Here is an 18,369-nt window from a genome sequence, read left to right as displayed (position 1 = left end):
TGGGATTTATAGGGAGTGATTCAGTGTAACTTCCAATTAGGGGCGGCCCTTTAAATCTGAGACAGTCGGCGCGCGCCCTAGGAGGCGGGGACGCGCGCGCCGGCCGGAACAGCGGGAGACAGGAGCGGAGGAAGGTGAGGCGCCCCCAGGGGCCGAACTAGCAGCAGCGCCGGGTCCCGGTACTGGGACACTGGCGGCTGCCCGCAAGAGGAGGAGTTGCGGTGGCGGCCCGGAGCGCGGGCCGCCGCCGCAGCCGTGACATAAGCCTAAATTCTGGCATAGATTGTTTTTATGGATTGTAGGCTTAAAATGCTGGTTTAGAATGTTGTAAACCTATATTCTATGTCAACATTCTGTTATAGCATGTTGACACAGAATGTAGGTTTTGAATATTATGTTAGCATTCATGTTGTTATAAAAGTTTGACATAATATTGAAAACCTACATTCTATGTCAACATGCTATGACAGAATGTTGACATAGAATATAGGTTTGCAACATTCTAAACCAACATTTTAAGCCTACATAACATTCCTAACCTACATTCATACTGTCATAGATTATTGACTTACAATTTAGTTCTAAAATGTTGTCATAAAATGTTGACTTAGAATGTTGACATAGAATGTAGGCTTAGAATGTTGACATAGAATGTTGGCTTAGAATGTTGACATAGAATGTAGGCTTAGAATGTTGACATAGAATGTTGGCTTAGAATGTTGTCATTGAATGTATGCTTAGAATGTAGACATTAGACTGATAAGACTCCAAGCTCCCTGATTCCTGCTTGTGGTTCCAGCTCTCTCTCATAGACTACTGTCTGTGGTCTTCTTATTTTAGGGTCCTATTACACAGAGTGATTTTTAATGATTAACGACTAACGATAAACGATCGCAAACGAGATTGTTGATCGTTAACCTGAAATCGTTCACTATATTACACAGAACGATAGTGGTTAGATATGATTGTTATTACGATCTTGAGCGAACGAATGTGGAATTACAGCGAACGATTAGCAAACGATTAGAGAACGATTAACGATAATTTTAGGTTCAGATCGAAATCAATGATCAACAACATACAAACGATTTTTCGATCGTTGCCTGCAATTACACAGAACGATTATCGTTTAAATTCAAACGATATAACGACTCCTTTTCAGCACCTCCAACTTGTCTCTGTGACCCACTCTCTCTTTAGCAAAGTTTCCTTACAGACTCTTTATTACCTCATCCTCTTTCTCATGCAAAGGTCCTTAAGCTTTCAGTTGCCGAATGGCTCTGCTGAGCTGTAGCTAGTGCTCAAGAACTGTTAATGACACATCACAACGTCTAGCTGCCTATAAGGGCAGTTTTTGGCACAATTCGCTTTACACACAATATATCCTTAGACACAGAATATATTTAAAATAACTAAAACTTTAACTGGTTGATGATAGAAGACGAGCATATAGAACAAGCTCGGCACTCGAGCTTGCGCTATACATTGTGCCTCCGGCAGCCAAGAGCCACTGCTAGTAGAAAGTATGGAAAATAATGACCATGCCTATTATTCCTGGATGCTGTTAACATCAGACAGCGTCTGAAAACAATAGCTGTTAACACAATGTTAAAGTGACACTGTCACCCCCTTTTTGCATTATGACTTCTCTACACAGGTGTAAAGGGTAAATTTTGCAGTTTTCGTACCTTATTTTATATCATACGTCATGGTGCTTGTTCAAGTTAAAAGTGATCTGTTATCATCTGTGGATTGTGCTACCAGTGCGGGGCTTTGCGGCCGCAGTGCCGCTGTGCCTCACTCACAACGCCCCTATACGTTATCGGCGCATAGGCCTTGCGGTGGCCATTGGTGGCCATTGGTGTGGGCCGACCTAGTGGGGGTGGGGCCTAGACCTTTATGCTGGCCCATCCAATGTCGGCTAAGGGGTGGAGCCTATGCTGCAATGACAGGGCGGGGCTCCGGTGGTGATGTGGCGGGGCTAGGTGGTGCTGTGCCCGCAAAGTCCCGTCCAGGTAGCACAATCCGCAGATGAGAAAATATCATTTTTTACTGGAACAAGCACCATGATGTATGATATAAAATAGGGTATAAAAACATCAAAATTTACTCTTTACACCTGTGTTGAAAAGTTATAATGCAAAAAGTGGGTGACAGTGTCCCTTTAAGTATGGCTAGCAGTTCTACTTTACATTGTAGTGAATGGTTAATTAATTTCTGGGCACTCCCAGCGGTGTCGGCAATTCCATTTAAAAAAATTAATGTTCCTGCAACCCATACAGCAGTATCGGCTGCAGGAACGTGCTGAATGCTGCCCAGCGGCTAGCAGTATAACACCGTCCATTGCTATGCAACGGACATATTATACGATGTGTGAACATATCTAATAAGTTTAAATCACCCTTTTCCTATTTTTTTTAAATAAAAAACATATTTGGTATTGTGACATGCAGAATCGGATGAACTATTAAAATTTTACATTCTTGATCTTGCACAGTAAACTGTGTCCCTCCTTTATATTTCCCATTCCTTTTGAATTCACAACAGTAGCAGTTTTTAAAAAAAAACAAACTACCACATGTGATGGCAGCATCAAACTAGTCCCTCCCTGCTCCTATTATTCCTCTCTTTGCCTCTGATATTGCCATTTTACCAGCAATTGGGGGTTTGGGGCTATGTCCCACCTAAGGATTAGATGGCTTGAATAACACTGTAAACAAGTGCCAAGCTCCTAGATTGGCTCCCATTTACAGAGCCTATTACATGGCTAAATAAGTGTGTCCAGGGCTCCAGAAACATTCTATCTAGATTGTTTGCATGGTCCTAGGTTTAATCAGCTGTTGTCCACACACCCTCTATTACATGGGAATATGTGCAGCTAATGGCAGATTATTTCTCCTTGTCAGAAGTAAGTGATTGCTGGCCCTATTGCATGGGATGATACCTCTTTGGGCAGTTAATTGACCTTTGTATTTTGACCTCTAGCATCAAAATCTCGGTTTTTGATTGAGCTCTCGGTTTAAGGCCATGTTCACATTTAGTAAAACACTGGCCATTCTGTGACCTGGCCGGATCACAGAATGGCCAATGTTACTGATGATCATCCCGGCCGGTACTGCAGTGCCGGCTGGATGATCTTCACTACTAATAAATTCGGATGCAGGTGCGACAGTGTGCGCCCGTATCTGAATTCCCCGTTGCACACAATGGAGCATGTTCAATGAATAGTGGCCGTAGAAAAACTGACATGTCAGTTTTTTGTGGCACTGCTAGCGATCCCGGATGGAGTGTATACAATGCGTATACACTCTGTCCGTGATTCCATAGACGTCAGCACTATGTAAGTTTCAGATTAGTCACAGCGGTTGTTGCAAATCGGCAACAACGGCCATGATAAACACATAATCATAGTGTGAACATAGCCCAAATCTGCATTGCCATTTACTCAGAACAATTTCAGTGCTCAAATCCAGAGTAGAGAAGAAGACAATGTCCAGTGGACAGGGGAAATCTCATTCTGAAAGGTAAATAATACTTAATGAACATCTCTTTTCCTACATTGAAAAAAGTAGCTAGGCTTATTTTGGGGGTATTAGTAAATACATAAGTAAATATTAATATTAATTAATATTAATATATTATTAATTTTAATAATAAATATTTAGACTTCTTAAGTTATAAGAATTTTAGTGTGTATAAGTGAACTCCTCAGGAGATTAAAAAAAATGGAATGTTGAAATGTAAATAAAAGTAGTAGAACCTGTTGGGAAACTGCCAAGTCATTCTGACATGCTTGTTACAATGCTGTGTGCACGGTTACTATATATTCATTTTTGTTTTACTAAAGAATAGTTCAATATTAGCATAATCATCCTCATGTGAGCAGTTTATATTTAAATAGCACCTGAAGGTTATCTTTCCACCTAGTAAAAATCCAGATTTCCTGAGAAGAGGAGCCTAAAGAGCCATCTGAGAAGGTAAGATTTTTAATTTCTATCATTCATATATTTCTTTGCTTTCTTTAAATAGTAAACTCTTATATTTAGCATTTAAAATATAACACTTTAAGAAAAGTGTCAAGCAATAACCTGCTTTGCATTCTATAAAACATAACTAATACATTTGATCATTTCTTATGTAAATGTATTGTATAATTCTAAGGTTGACAATAGAAATTATATAAATACTGTGTGAAATTTCAAATTTTGACATTAATTATTGGTCATTAATTGGACCCATGTTGTTTTGGATTTTTTGGGGACAAGCAGTCTGTGACAAATTCTAGTTCTTGGTAAGATCAGCTGGTGAGTGGTTAATCACATGTTTTAAACAAGGGTGTTTTTGTTCTCTCTCTCGCTTTAACTGACTGCTGCATGATATGTAACAATATCTAACTTTGTTGATTGTATTAACCAAAAGAAATCGGTGACCTTTGTGTAAGCCAGTTAAAATCTGTGGCCAACTCAAATGCCATGTTGGCAAACATATTGTTAAGTTTTTTTTGTATCTTATTGTATTCCCATTATTTATGTCTTTATGATATATCAACAGAATATTCCAGTACATTTTGATTCAAGGCAGTGCAACCTCTAGGAAACCACATTCCTAATGCAAAGGGACAGTTGTCCCTTTGTCAGTTTTTCAGCATGGCTCAGCTCCCAACCACCCACTATGTAGGTAACTGCAACACAGCTCTATTCAAGTCTCTATATACACAGACAATAAAACCTCTTGATGCTTTCAAAGAAAAAGCTAATGGATCCTGAGTATTGGGGAATGTAAAATTAGAAAATCTAGTCTACATAGGTATTTGTCTTTTTGAGGAAGTGGTCTTTTGGTTTCAATTTGACACCATTTTATTTTAGAAACAAAAGGGAAAATGACATATCTGAATACCTCAGCAAATAAAAGTCAAGGTGCTACAGTATGTCCGGGACATGGCCACCATCTCAAAAGCTGCCACATTAAATCATAAAGTTTTTCCAATGAGAAGGTGAACATGTAAAATATCAAAAAGACCAAAATTGTCTCAGAAATTAATTGCCACAATGAGATTTACACTATTTCATGTGGTTCAAAGTCATCAAAAGCAATAAGACAATACCGAAGAAAGAAAGAAAGAAAGAAAGAAAGAAGGAAGAGGGGAAAAAAGGGGGAAACAGAATCATACAGTTCCTTAATTGTATCACATCAATGTACCTACATACGTAACTTAACCTTCCATGTGTAGGTACATTGATGTGATACAATTAAAGAACTGTATTATTCTGTTTCCCCCTTTTTTCCCTCTTCTTTCCTTCTTTCTTTCTTTCTTTCTTTATGCTTCTGCAGTATGTTTATTAATTTACCTGATGACGAAGTGCCCATTTAATTTATATCTAAATAGAGTTGCATGCCATTGTTATAAGTATATCTATAATAAAGAATCAATCTTCCTCACAGATTTCCAATGGCTAATGAAGCAAAACCTTGCCCCTGTGAGCTAGGAGATCAGTTTGACTATAAAGGTCTTGGAAATGAGATTCAAATTGAACATATAAAAGCGTATGTCTCCAAACCAAAAACTAGCACTGATAAAGCCATAATTGTGGTTCAAGATGTTTATGGATGGAAGCTTCCAAACACACGATATATGGCTGATCTTCTTGCTTCAAATGGATACATGTAAGTCATATTCCCATTTCAAATTTCTACAATAGTCTAACTTTTTCATTGAACCATAGACTTGTATGTTCTTGCACTTTTTAATTAATTCTCTGACTGTTTTTTTTTTACAACTTTTATTCAATATATACTAAAATGGGCTAAAATTAATTGTTGCTGTGGTACCTTAAAGCATATTGTATTTATAATTGTACCTATGCTGGTCTTGCAGTATTAACTCCTTTACGCCAAAGGTTATTGATGCACCGATGTCAAGGTCAAATTGAAGCAATGTTCCTCCTTGCCTCCTAAGAGCCATAACACTTGTATTTTTCCATCTACAGGGCTGGTTGGGCCATAATTTTATTGGTATATTTGTGTAAAAGAAAAATTATGATTGATTTTTAATCATTTTTTTCTAGCATTTAATAAAAAAAAAAAAAACAGCAATCCTGGTGTTTTTTTCCCTCTTTTTGTTTACACCATTCATTGTGTGGGAACAATATTGTTATATTTTAGTAGATTGTACAATTCCGCACGCTACAATATATAATATGTTTATTTTTTACATATTTTTATAATATATTAGATTTCAACACTGATCACTGTATAATTATTATTAAGTTGCATATACTGATCAATGCTATGCCATTGTATAGGATTGATCAGTAGTATCGGTAATCTGTGCATAGAGTCTGCCTGAGAGCAGCACAGATTCCCGATCCTACAGGACAGAAGTAAATGTTGTACAAACGCAGTATTGCTGCTACAAACCTGTGTGTGCTTAAATGTACCATCAGGTACATTCGCTTTAAGTGTTACACATAAATAGAACAGCGCCAGCGCAGGGAAATTGGTGTGGTGGTCTTTTTTTGAACCTCGGCCCGATTCCCGTGCACGGCACTGGTCTATTACCGAGCAGTAGCCCAGGCTGAAGCACTGGAGGCGGGCCGCCCCGCCCCCAGCAGGAGGAATCCCCTTCTCCTCTGTGACACTGCTCCAGTGGGGGCAGACCGCAGTTCAAACATACAAACTCAAACACTGCAAGGTAACATTGCTAACCACCGAGCCATGCTAAACATTTTGATCATAACATCTGCACATTGTGTGATGCATAGTGGCAAGCAGCCTAAGAACAACGTAACTGCAATTACAATTTCATCTTAATATTAAGGAATTGCTACATATAACACCTCAATTTAATTTAAGACCAGTATTGAATAGTAGTGCAACCCCTAGACTACTCATATGCATTAGCAAAGCACCTTAAAACAAATAGAGTGGTGAACATGACCAGTTAGCTATAGGGTGCTATCACTCAGTTGATCTGTCTCTTCTAGCTGGTAGATGAAAATATTTCCATAGACCCCACATTTCAACTTTGATTCAGGGAGTGGTTTGAGAAGGTAGACAATTAATATCTTTTTCCATATATACTGTAGTTTTTCACTCAGAGAAATAATGCAAATCTAACATTTATTTCCATGTCCTTTCTTTTTGAATGTTTACAGTGCCGTCCTGGGAGACTTTTTTGTAGGCCAGGATCCATGGAACTCAACCTATGAGGATGCAAATTTTTTTAAGTGGCTTGAAACCCGCCCACCAAATAAAGTATACAAGTAAGTGTTGATTTATAAAGACCCTGAAATTACACACATCTATCATTTTAAATGTGAAAATATAATGGATATTTGGAAGTATAAATATTTCACATATAAACACAGACTAATAATATTCTATTAAATTCATACTGTCATTCCAAACAACTACGCTCTATTTGATAGTCTGTGTGATATCTAAATTAGTACTTTATTTACTATAAGAAAAACAGCTGTAACTTCAGAAGCAGCAGGAGTTCATTGCTTAGTATAACCCCTTACCTGTTGTTCTGTGGCTGTTGCAACACAGAGATAAAAAGCTGTTAATATATGTTAATATTTGAATGAGGATTCTGTGCCCAGGGGCAGTCTCCAGCATGGCAAAAAGCCAGGGTTATGTAGCAAAGTCCAAGGAACTGGAATCTCATAAAACTTAGCTTGTATTCAAACTTTTTTTAAAACGTATACAAGAATGGCATATACTGTAGCAGCAATATTTTATCCCAAATCACCTATGACAAATTAGCCTCAAGCTGCTATTTGCCAGTTTTATGAGATTCCTGTGGTGTGGACTTTGCTACATTTGGATGACGTTGCGATATAGTGAAGGATGGCCAGTCAGTGGTGCATTAGACTGCTTTGATGTTTAAGAGCAGCTCATCTCCACTTATTCACCATCTCTGTGCCCAGTTGCATCTGGGTTTAGGATTTGTAGTCATACAACAGCTGGAGAGTCACAGGCTGGATATAGACTATATGGTGAAAGTGTGCGTTGATGTCATGTAACATCTGAGGCCAGTGATTGGCTGTAGCAGCCCATGCACAGTGTATGATAATGTCTGATCTGAGCAGTGGCAAGGGACCAGGAGCCAGCTAAAACCAAAATCACATAATTCGTATCACCACAATCAGAAATATCCAAAAAGTAGCTGCACAAACCCTTTTGATGCCTTCTCGGACCCTTTACATAGTGCAAACCAAAATAAATAAAAGGGTTGTGTTGTGTTGTCAACATGTTTATCTCTACATTTTGTATTTCATTTTCAGAGAGGTCGATGTTGTTCTGAAATATTTGAAGGAGCAGTGTAAAGCAAAAAGCATTGGAGTGATTGGATTTTGCTGGGGTGGCATTGCCACCCATTATCTCATGCTAAATTACCCTGAATTGAAGGCTGGAGTGGCATTCTATGGTAATTTTTTATTTAATGTCTATCTATCTATCTATCTATCTATCTATCTATCTATCGATCCATATCAGACATTAACATGAAACCACTGTTATAGAGGACAGAGGAAATAATTAGCAGTATCTTACATTTCCACCTGTTAAGGGGGAAATATATAGGACATTAGGTGAACAGTCAATTCTGGAAGCTAATTTGTTAGAAGCAGCAAAATTAGAAAGTTTAAGGATATTTCTTAATAACAGTGACCTCTTTCAGAGATATAAGGCAATTAACGAATATGTATTTTAAAAATAGGAATAGGGAGGCAATGCCGGCCCAGATTTACCATGTGAGGTTTTTTTCTGTTGATATACCTTGTTTACTATTTTGGTGCTGGTCCTTTAACCCCTAGATGACCCAGGACGTAGAGTTACATCATGGAAGTCTGTCTCCAGACGACCCTGGACGTAACTTTACGTCCTGGGTGTTTCTCCGGCTATGAAGCGCGCTCCGGGACCAGATATGAATCAGCAGCCGGGACCTCACCGGTAATGACACGCTGCAGCGATCGCGCTGCCGCGTGTCATCAACCACTTAAACGCCGCGATCGCGGCGCGGCCACGGCGTTCAAGTAAAAGTGACAGGGGGAGTCCCCTGTCACTTACTGGTCGGGACCCCCGCAGTGTGACTGCGGGGGTCCCAATCGTTAAAACGGACCACTGGAGGTCTCTCACCTGCCTCCGTGCGGTCCGATCGGTGATCTGCTGCACTGAGCCTGCACAGGCAGGCTCGATGAGCAGATCGCCGATAACACTGATTAATGCTATGCCTATGGCATAGCAATCATCAGTGTAGAAATCAAAGTAGTGAATGTAAAAGTCCCCCAAAGGGACTTCAAATGTGTAAAAAAAAAAAAGTTAAAAACACCAATACATTAGCCCAAAACCCCTCCCCCAATAAAAGTTGAAATCACCCCCCCATCCCATTATATAAATAAAACATATAAAAATAAATAAATAAACATATAATATACCGTAGCATGCGTAATTGTCCGATCTATTAAAGTATAACAAGCGTCATTGCGAACGGAGAATGGCGTAGACGAAAAGAGGGAAAAAAGTGCGCGGATTACCCATTTTATGTTACATTATATATATAAAAAAATTCATAAAAAGTGATCAAAACGTCAGATCTTCACAAATATGATATTAATAAAAACTAGAGATCATGGCGGAAAAAATGACGTCCCATACAGCCCCATAGGTGAAAAAATAAAACCGTTATAAGCGTCACAATAGTGCCATCATATTATTAACTAATTGCCAAAAAAAAAGGATTTCATTAAAAAAAATATATATATAACATTAGAGAATCTGTGTAACCTGCATATGGTTGTGTTCGGACTGACCTATAGAATAATGGTATCATGTCGCTTTTACCATATAGTGCATTACGTAGACACAGGAACCCCCCGAAAGTTACCATATTGCATTCTTTTTTACGATTTCACCTATTTATATCTTCATAAATAATATATTTGGAATTCCATCATACATGTTATGGTAAAATGAAAGACGCCATTACATGGCGTCTATCTACATGGCCTGTTGATAGAAAACTGAAAGTGCTAGAGCTCTTAGAAGGATAGGAGGGAAAAACGAAAGCGCAATGATCAAAATTAGAGCGGTCCACTGGGTCATTTTGGGCCTGGTCCTCAAAGGGTTAATACATTTGACACTAACCTTGATGTGGAAAAAGCTGGCATATTATGTACACCTTTTTGTATGTGGTGTAATATGCAACAAAAACATGTGCCAAAAAAGATTAGTTATTCCAGTTAGTAAATGTAGTTAAAGGTGACTTTGACTGTGAACCTGCCTCCTAGTTAGAAAAAAAAAACAAGACAATTTAGTCAGAAACAAAGGTTTATTTTGGCATCCAAGTTTTGTAATTTACATGAAAAGTATATGCACCAAAGATTGCCCATAAAACATCTAATCTCCTCAGTGATAGTGTGGAGTCTATATGTCAAACCAAAATCATTTCATTTTAATATTTGTCACTTTTATTAGGCCTAGTCCGTGAAGAATGTGAAAAGTATAAGTTGCTTAATCCAACATTGTTTATTTTTGGTGAGAATGATCCACTTATACCACTTGAGCAGGTAAGTTGTTATAACTAATATTGTGTGCAACATTGCTATACCTGTTTAATTTACACAAGAGTGTCTATGTGTAATGTGTCTATGTTTACATGTAATTTTACCTAAAGCTCTCTAATATACAATTTTTGGGCTGAACAAATATAACAAAAATGCTTCCAAAAATAATAGCAGTGTTTTTGGCATTTTTTTTTATTTTGGTGTAAATTACTATAGGCATTTTTAATCGTACAAGTCATGTGATTCCAGAATTTCTATTGAAGAACTGGGGAAAAAAACACCATAAAAAAGCCAATATGCAGATAGACATGACATTTTTTTCTGACGTTTTTACACCCACTAAAAGTCTATGGAAGAAAAACCACCAAAAGTAAATTCTGTTGCATAAACAAAAATGCAAACTCACTGAAAAATGCTAAGCTTCCCTGAAAAAATGTAATATCAAAAATGTCAAGTGGGTCTGGCATTGTGGTCTGTTAGCTACCTCCGTGATCCGTGCAAAACAGTCCGTTTTGCATCCGTTTCGCATCTGTGTCCAATTTTTTCACAGATCTGTTTTAAAGCATTTTAAATTACATTGATTACATCACTTGCGTGTTTTTCACGGATGAACACGGATGTTACATCTGTGTACATCTGTGAAAAACACGGATCTCATTAATTTCTATGGAGAATCCGTTCCGTGCTTCCACTTCGAGTTATGACATGTGCTATTTTTAAACTGAATGGATCACGGATCTATGAAATCAAGGAACGTCTAAATAACCGAAAAGAAAGCAATGGGCTGTAAATTGTCCGTGCGCACGGGTCCATGAGCACAGACAACTTCCCGGAACGTGTGAATGCAGCCTAACAGTATAAGACTATGTTTACACCTAGTAAGAGACCGGCCGCTCCGTGACCCGGTAGCAGAAAACTGACATGTCAGTTTTCTACGGCGCCGCTAGGGATCCCAGCCAGAGTGTATACTATGTGTATATACACTCCAGCGGGGATCCTATGCTTTCAGATACAAAGTGTGTGCTGTATAGATCACAGCCGTTGTTGCAATTTGCAACAACGGCCGTGATTTCTACAACACATACGTTGTGTGAACATAGCCTAAGGGGGTAACAAAAAGATTGTAGAAACATGGCACTCACCGCTCGTAGTCTTCTCAGTTTCTTTATTAATTCATACAAACAATGTGCATAGACAGGTATACGGGAGGACGCCCTAACGTTTGCAGCGACAGCTGTTTCTTGCCTTCCGGCACTTCGTCATGGCTACGTACATTACTTTACGTACATAATCTTTATAACATAGAGCACCACCCGTATAGTCTGATCACGATATTTTTGCCTATCATCCAGTGGGCCTCACGTCCAGTTTGGACATACATGTAGTGCCGTACTCATCAACCTCTCTCTGCACGATGGACATAGCCTAAGGGGGCATTCACACGTCTGCAAAATTCTCTCAGTCAGTCAGTACAGCGGCTATTAGCATAGCCGTTGTTGCAATTTGTAATTACGTTCTGCCATTTCAAGGACAGAAATAAACTCACTGGCTGCAATTGCATAGCCGCTGTACTGACAAGCACAGAAAATAACAATTAAATAGGTTACATTCCATGAGCATATGCTTGCTAAGAAATCCTTATTTTTCTTACATCCTATCAGTGGTGTATTCAGGGTATTCTTGCCGCTGTGAGCTTGGCAAGACAAAAAAGAATCTTTAATTGTACAAATTTAATTAAAATCAAGTGCAGAATCGGCGAGCAGATAAGGAGCGTGTCCTTTACCTGCCGCCGCTACTGCTGTGGGTCCGCCTGCTGCCCCCACCTCTGTCCTCACGCCACCGCCGCCACCTCTGTTCCCCCTGCCCCTCCATCATGCCGGCCTTTCTTCCCCGCCTCCTCCATTACGCTGCCTCTATTACTCCTGCTCCCATGTGTGTCCCCCTGCTGGCCCTGCCTCTTTCGCCCGTGCTGCCGCCACCAACCTCCCTCTGCCACCCTCTACCTACCAGTCTCTCCCACCCTCTACCTGCCAGCTTCTCCCACCCTCTCCCTGCCACCCTTTCCCTGCCAGCCTCTCCCACCCTCTCCCTGCCACCCTTTCCCTGCCAGCCTCCCCCACCCTCTACCTGCCAGCCTCTCCCACCCTCTACCTGCCACCCTCTTTCTGCCACCCTTTCCCTGCCAGCCTCTTCCACCCTCTACCTGCCACCCTCTTTCTGCCACCCTTTCCCTGCCAGCCTCTTTCACCCTCTACCTGCCAGCCTGTCCCATCCTCTCCCTGCCACCCTTTCCTTGCCAGCCTCTCCCACCCTCTACCTGCCACCCTCTCCCTGCCAGCCTCTCCCTGCCATCCTCTCCCACCCTCTCCCTGCCAGCCTCTCCCACCCTCTACCTGCCACCCTTTTCCTGCCACCCTCTCCCACCCTCTCCCTGCCAGCCTTTCCCACCCTCTCCCTGCCAGCCTCTCCCACTCTCTCCCTGCCAGCCTCTCCCACCCTCTACCTGCCACCCTTTCTATGCCAGCCTCTCCCACCCTCTACCTGCCACCCTTACCCTGCAAGCCTCTGCCACCGTCTACCTGCCAGCCTCTTCTTCCCTCTCCCTGCCACCCTCTCCCACCCTCTTCCTTCCACCCTCTCCCTGACAGCTGCTCCCACCATCTCCCTGCCACCGTCTTCCTGCCAGTCTCTCCCACCTCTCCCTGCCAGCCTCTCCCACCCTCTACCTGCCACCCTTTCCCTGCCAGCCTCTCCCACCCTCTCTCAGCCACCCTCTCTCAGCTACCCTCACTCTGCTGAACTCCCTCTGCCACCCTCTCCCTGCCAAACTCCCTTTGCCACCCTCTCCCTGCCAAACTCTCCCTGCCACCCTCTCCTCTTTCCTGTCACCCTCTTCCCTCTCTTGCCACCCTCTCCTCTCTCCTGCTTGCCACCCTTTGTCCTGCCACCCTCTTTCCTGCCACCCTCTCCTTTTGCCACCCTCTCCTCTTACCCTCTCCTGCCACCCTCTCCTCTTTCCTGTCACCATCTCCCCTCCCCTGCCACCCTCTCTTGCCACCCTCTCCTCTCTCCTGCTTCCCTCTCTTGTCACCCTTTGTCCTGCCACCCTCTCTACTATCACCCTCTCCTCTCTCCTGCTTCCCTTTCTTGCCACCCTTTGTCCTGACACCGTCCGTCCTGCCACACTCTCTGCTGTCACCCTCTCCTCTTTCCTGCCACCCTCTTCCCTCCCACCCACTCCTGCCACCCTCTCCTCTCTCCTGCTTCCCTCTCTTGCCACCCTCCATCCTGCCACCCTCTCCCCTCTCCTGACACCCTCTGTCCTGCCACGCTCTGCCCTCTCCTGCCACCCTTTCCTTTTTCCTGCCACCCTCTCCCCTTTGTCCTGCCACCCTCTTTCCTGGATAGGTGGTGATAAAGTGTCCCCTGCCTCTCCCCTCTGCTGTGTTTTTTTTCCTTTTTTAGTGTAAATTTTCTTCTTTTTTTTAGTAAATTTTTTTTTCTGCCCCCCCCCCCTATGTGCCCCCTAAGTAAAAAAAAAAGTCAAAAACACAAATGAAACGTAAAAACAGCACACACTTATGTAGCATAACACTTACACTCCCCCTCTAAGGGTGCGTTCACACACACCGGATCCGTAGCGGATTTCACGCTGCGGATTTGCAGCAGTATCCGCTGTGGATCCTGTGTCAGAGTATCCCTATGAGAATACATACACGCAGCGGGATTGACATCCTGCTGCGTGTATGTACTGTAAGTTATCCCCCGGCTGGCTGGAGCATACATCACCTCCTCCCTGCTCCGGCTTGCTTCAGGGCTCCTGGCGTCTGCTCATCCCGAGCAGCCAATCAGTAGGCTGCCACTGATTGGCTGAGCGGGATGTCCTGCCGAGAACCCTTGAAGCAAGCCGGAAAGGAAAGGAGGTAATGTATGCTCCGGCCAGCGGAGGGTTGACTTATCAGTCCTGCTGCATGTATGTATTCTCATAGGGATGCAGTGACACTGGAACCGCAGCTGATTTTGTTGCGAATCCGCAACGTGAAATCCGGTGTGTCTGAAGGCACCCTAAAGAAAAAAACTAAAAAATGGTCTACAGGTTGTTCTCGGCTGAGGAGGCATACGCCTGGATTGCCTCAGATACTGAGACAACCAGTGAGGGAGAAGAGGAAGATCCCTCCTTCGTTCTTCTTTCCTCCTCTTCCTCATCGTCATTATCATTTAGTGATGATAAGCCCCCCAAGGCGCCGCCCCAGGACTAGGCCCCAGGAAGCCCCCTCAAGTGACCCCACCTGGACCTCAGTCCCTGACACGTACGAGCCACAGATTCCTGAGTTTTGTTGGGGGTCACTTGTGGGGGCTTTCCAATGTTTTGGCAGCACTTGGGCTCTGCAAACCCGACATAGCCTTCGTCCTCCTTTCTGGCCAAATCCAGCTCCTTCCTTTTGGATGTTTTCTGTGCGCCGGCTTTGCACTTTGTGTCCACATGTGGGGTACTCCTGTAATCGGGGGAAATTGGTCTACATGATTAGTGGTTTATTTTTCCTTTTAACCCCTTGTTAACATGAAAAATTCAAAGTTACACCAACGTCTTAGTGTAAAAAATAAAATTTTTCATTTTCACATCACATTGTTCCACATTTGTGTCTGTCACCAGTGGGGTCCATATGCTCACTATACCTCTTGTTAGATTCCTTGAGGGGGTGTAGTTTCCATATTAGGGTCACTTGTGGCGGGTTTCCACTGTTTTGGCAGCACAGGGATTTTGTAAACCCACCTGTGTATTTTTTTCTGTATTTTTTAAGACTAGACCAAGTTTTAGTGTAAAAAAATTCTATTTTTAATTTTCACGGCACATTGTGCCTGTCACCTGTGGGGTCCATGTGATCACTATACCCCTTGTTACATTCCTTGAGGGGTGTAGTTTCCATAATGATGTCACTTGTGGGGGTTTTCCAATGTTTTGGCAGCACGGGGGCTCTGGGGACCCGACATGGCTTTCGTCCTCCATTCTGGCCAAATCCAGCTTCCAAAATCCTCCTTTGGAGGCTTTCCGTGCACCGGCTTTGTGGTTTGTGTCCACATGTGGGGTACTCCTATAATCGGGGAAAATTGCTCTACATGATTAGGGGTTAATTTTTTTCATTTAGGGTTTCATTTTTCATTTTTACAGCACATTATTCCACATTTGTGTCTGTCACCAGTGGGGTCCATGTGCTCACTATACCCCTTGTTACATTCCTCGAGGGGTGTAGTTTCCTAAATGGTGTCCCTTTAGGGGTGTTTGTTAGGTTTTTGCACCAGGGAGCCTCTTCCAACCAGAAGTGGTACTTTGAAAATTGGCCAATTGTAATGGAGGCTTCAAAATTCCCTAGGTGCTCCTTTACATCTGAGGCTTGTGGTTGAGTCAAAAAGCGCAATAGGGCCACACATATTATATTTCTATAAATTGCAGAAACAGGGCAATACAAATTATGGTGCATTTCTCTGGAAATAGGTTTTTTATTATGAAAGATATTGGATCACAATATAATTTCTGCAAAGAAAATTTAAATTTTCAATTTTCTCACACACTTAGCTTTTATTTCTGTAACTCACCTAAAGGGTTAAAAAAAACTTTCTGGAATTTATTTTGAACAGTTTGGGGGGTGCAGTTTCTGAGATGGGGTTCTTTGTGGGGCTTCATAACATACAGTCCTCTCAAATCCACTTCAAACGTGAACTGGTCCCTTGCAAAATCTGATTTTGAAATTCTTGTGAAAATTTGGAAAAATGCTGCTAAACTTTGAAGCTTTCTATTGTCCTAAAAAAATGAAGGCAAGTTTAATAAACGCTACTAAGATAAAGTCAACATGTTGCTAATGCTATTTCATATATAATTTATGTGGCATAACCATTTTCCTTGCAAGCAGAAAATTTCAAAGTTAGCGAAATGCACTTTTTCATTATTTTTCAAATAAGAGGTTAAAGCGACTCTGTACCCACAATCTGCCTCACCAAACCGCTTGTACCATCATAGGGGGTTTTCCCTTCCCCTGGATTAACACAGTAGGGTTCCCCTAGGTTGAACCTGATGGACTCTTGTCTTCTTTCAACCTTATTTACAAGTTTACTATGTTACTATGTAGATAGCTGCTTTTAATCAAATATCTGTCCTGGGGTCCGTTCGGCAGGTGATGCAGTTATTGTCCTAAAAAAAAAAAAATTTAAACTTGCAGCCCTGCGTCAAATTGGCATGGCCTAGAGTGTATGTGCCCTAGGCTTGCACCACCATCACTTGTCTTGTCTGAACACTGCACATGTGCTTTAACGATCCAACTCATGTGCAGTGTTCAGACAAATGATGATTAGGAGAAATCCTTCCCAGGGGCATTCCTAATGATGAAGTGGGCGGGGAGGAGGGACGGAGGGGCGGTGCAGGCCTAGGGCACATACACTCTAGACCACGCCGGTTTGACTTAGATCAGCAAGTTTAAAAGTTATTTTTAGGACATAACTGCATCGCCTGCCAAACAAACCCCTGGCCAGATCTTCGAATAAAAGCAGCTATCTGATGGTACAAGTGGTTTTGTGGGGGTCAGATTGTGGGTACAGAGTCACTTTAAGATGCACCAAACCTTCAGTGTTAAAATTTTATGAAAAACAAGGGTACATTGATTTGAGAAGGATAAATGTGTTTATGGGTAAAGCTGAGCAAGTTAAACTTGTTCTAGATTTCAATCCTTCTATTCTTTTGCAGGTTGCATCTTTGGATCAAAAACTTAAGGAGCAATCCAAGGCCGACTATAAGGTTAAAGTATATCCAAAGCAAAACCATGGTTTTGCCCATAGGAAGAATGAGGAAATCAATCCTGAAGACAAGCCATACATTCTAGAAGCAAGAAAGGATATGCTTGATTGGCTGAATAAATATATGAAGTAATTAACTGGAATGGCGCAGATGTTCTTTATTACTGCAAACATGAAAATATGAAGTTTTAAGAGCTTTAAAAAGATTTTCTTATATAAGATTAAAATACACCTTTGAGCTATGTTTACACTGTGTAAAACAGCTGCCGCCATATCAGTCGCTGGAACATTATTTAAAACCCATTTAAATATGCTGGCCGTATGGGTGTGCCTGGAAATCAATAAACCATGACAGCCACGCTGTGTTTGGAAACAACGTCTAGAAATAATTGACAGGTCAGTTATTTCCATGGCCGTATATAACAACAGCTGTTGTTCAGTACACTGTGTGAACAACGGCTATTTTGCATTGATTTCAACGCAGCACATTTTTTTTATGACAAGCCTGGCATCTTATCTGACTTCCCTCTTTGTGCTGGCTTCTTGTAGCTTTATAACCTTCTGTAACGCTTATAATAAAAGAATTTTGTCTTGACAAATATTGTGTCATAGTAGTTGTTTTCTATCTATCTATCTATCTATCTATCTATCTATCTATCTATCTGTCTGTCTGTCTGTCTGTCTATCTATCTATCTAAAAAAATAAAGGGAACACTCAAATAACACATCCTAAATATGAATGAATGAAATATTCTCATTGAATACTTTGTTCTGTATTCTGTACAAAGTTGAATGTGCTGACAACAAAATCACACATAAATCATCATTGGAAATCAAATGTATTAACCAATGGAGGCCTGGATTTGGAGTCACACACAAAAGTAAAGTGGAAAAATACACTACAGGCTGATCCAACTTTGATGTAAAGTTCTTAAAAAAAGTCAAAATGAGGCTCAGTATTGTGTTTGGCCTCCATGTGCCTGTATGACCTCCCTACAACACCTGGGCATGCTCC

General features: G+C 41.6%; 1 protein-coding gene across 6 annotated transcripts in view; it reads left to right on the top strand.

Moving 5' to 3' along the window:
• Nucleotides 1-17,953, top strand: part of LOC138783514 (carboxymethylenebutenolidase homolog) — a 55,727-nt gene extending 37,774 nt beyond the window's left edge. The window contains exons 1-7 of one of the 6 annotated variants that reach the window (XM_069958303.1): nt 3,506-3,524; nt 3,928-3,977; nt 5,443-5,664; nt 7,155-7,262; nt 8,289-8,431; nt 10,480-10,571; nt 17,305-17,953. In XM_069958303.1, the coding sequence (XP_069814404.1) occupies nt 5,450-5,664; nt 7,155-7,262; nt 8,289-8,431; nt 10,480-10,571; nt 17,305-17,487 (741 nt within the window). In that variant the 5' untranslated portion in view covers nt 3,506-3,524; nt 3,928-3,977; nt 5,443-5,449 and the 3' untranslated portion in view covers nt 17,488-17,953. Of the gene's footprint in view, nt 1-3,505; nt 3,525-3,705; nt 3,978-4,544; nt 4,678-5,442; nt 5,665-7,154; nt 7,263-8,288; nt 8,432-10,479; nt 10,572-17,304 lie in introns of those variants that run through there. The other 5 variants (XM_069958304.1, XM_069958302.1, XM_069958301.1 and 2 more) reach the window with 5 other exon arrangements.
• Nucleotides 17,954-18,369: the final 416 nt, after the last annotated feature.

Source organism: Dendropsophus ebraccatus, chromosome 2 (assembly GCF_027789765.1).
Source record: "Dendropsophus ebraccatus isolate aDenEbr1 chromosome 2, aDenEbr1.pat, whole genome shotgun sequence".
In the NCBI taxonomy this organism is placed as follows: domain Eukaryota; kingdom Metazoa; phylum Chordata; class Amphibia; order Anura; family Hylidae; genus Dendropsophus; species Dendropsophus ebraccatus.
This window is presented reverse-complemented; position numbering and strand designations above follow the sequence as displayed.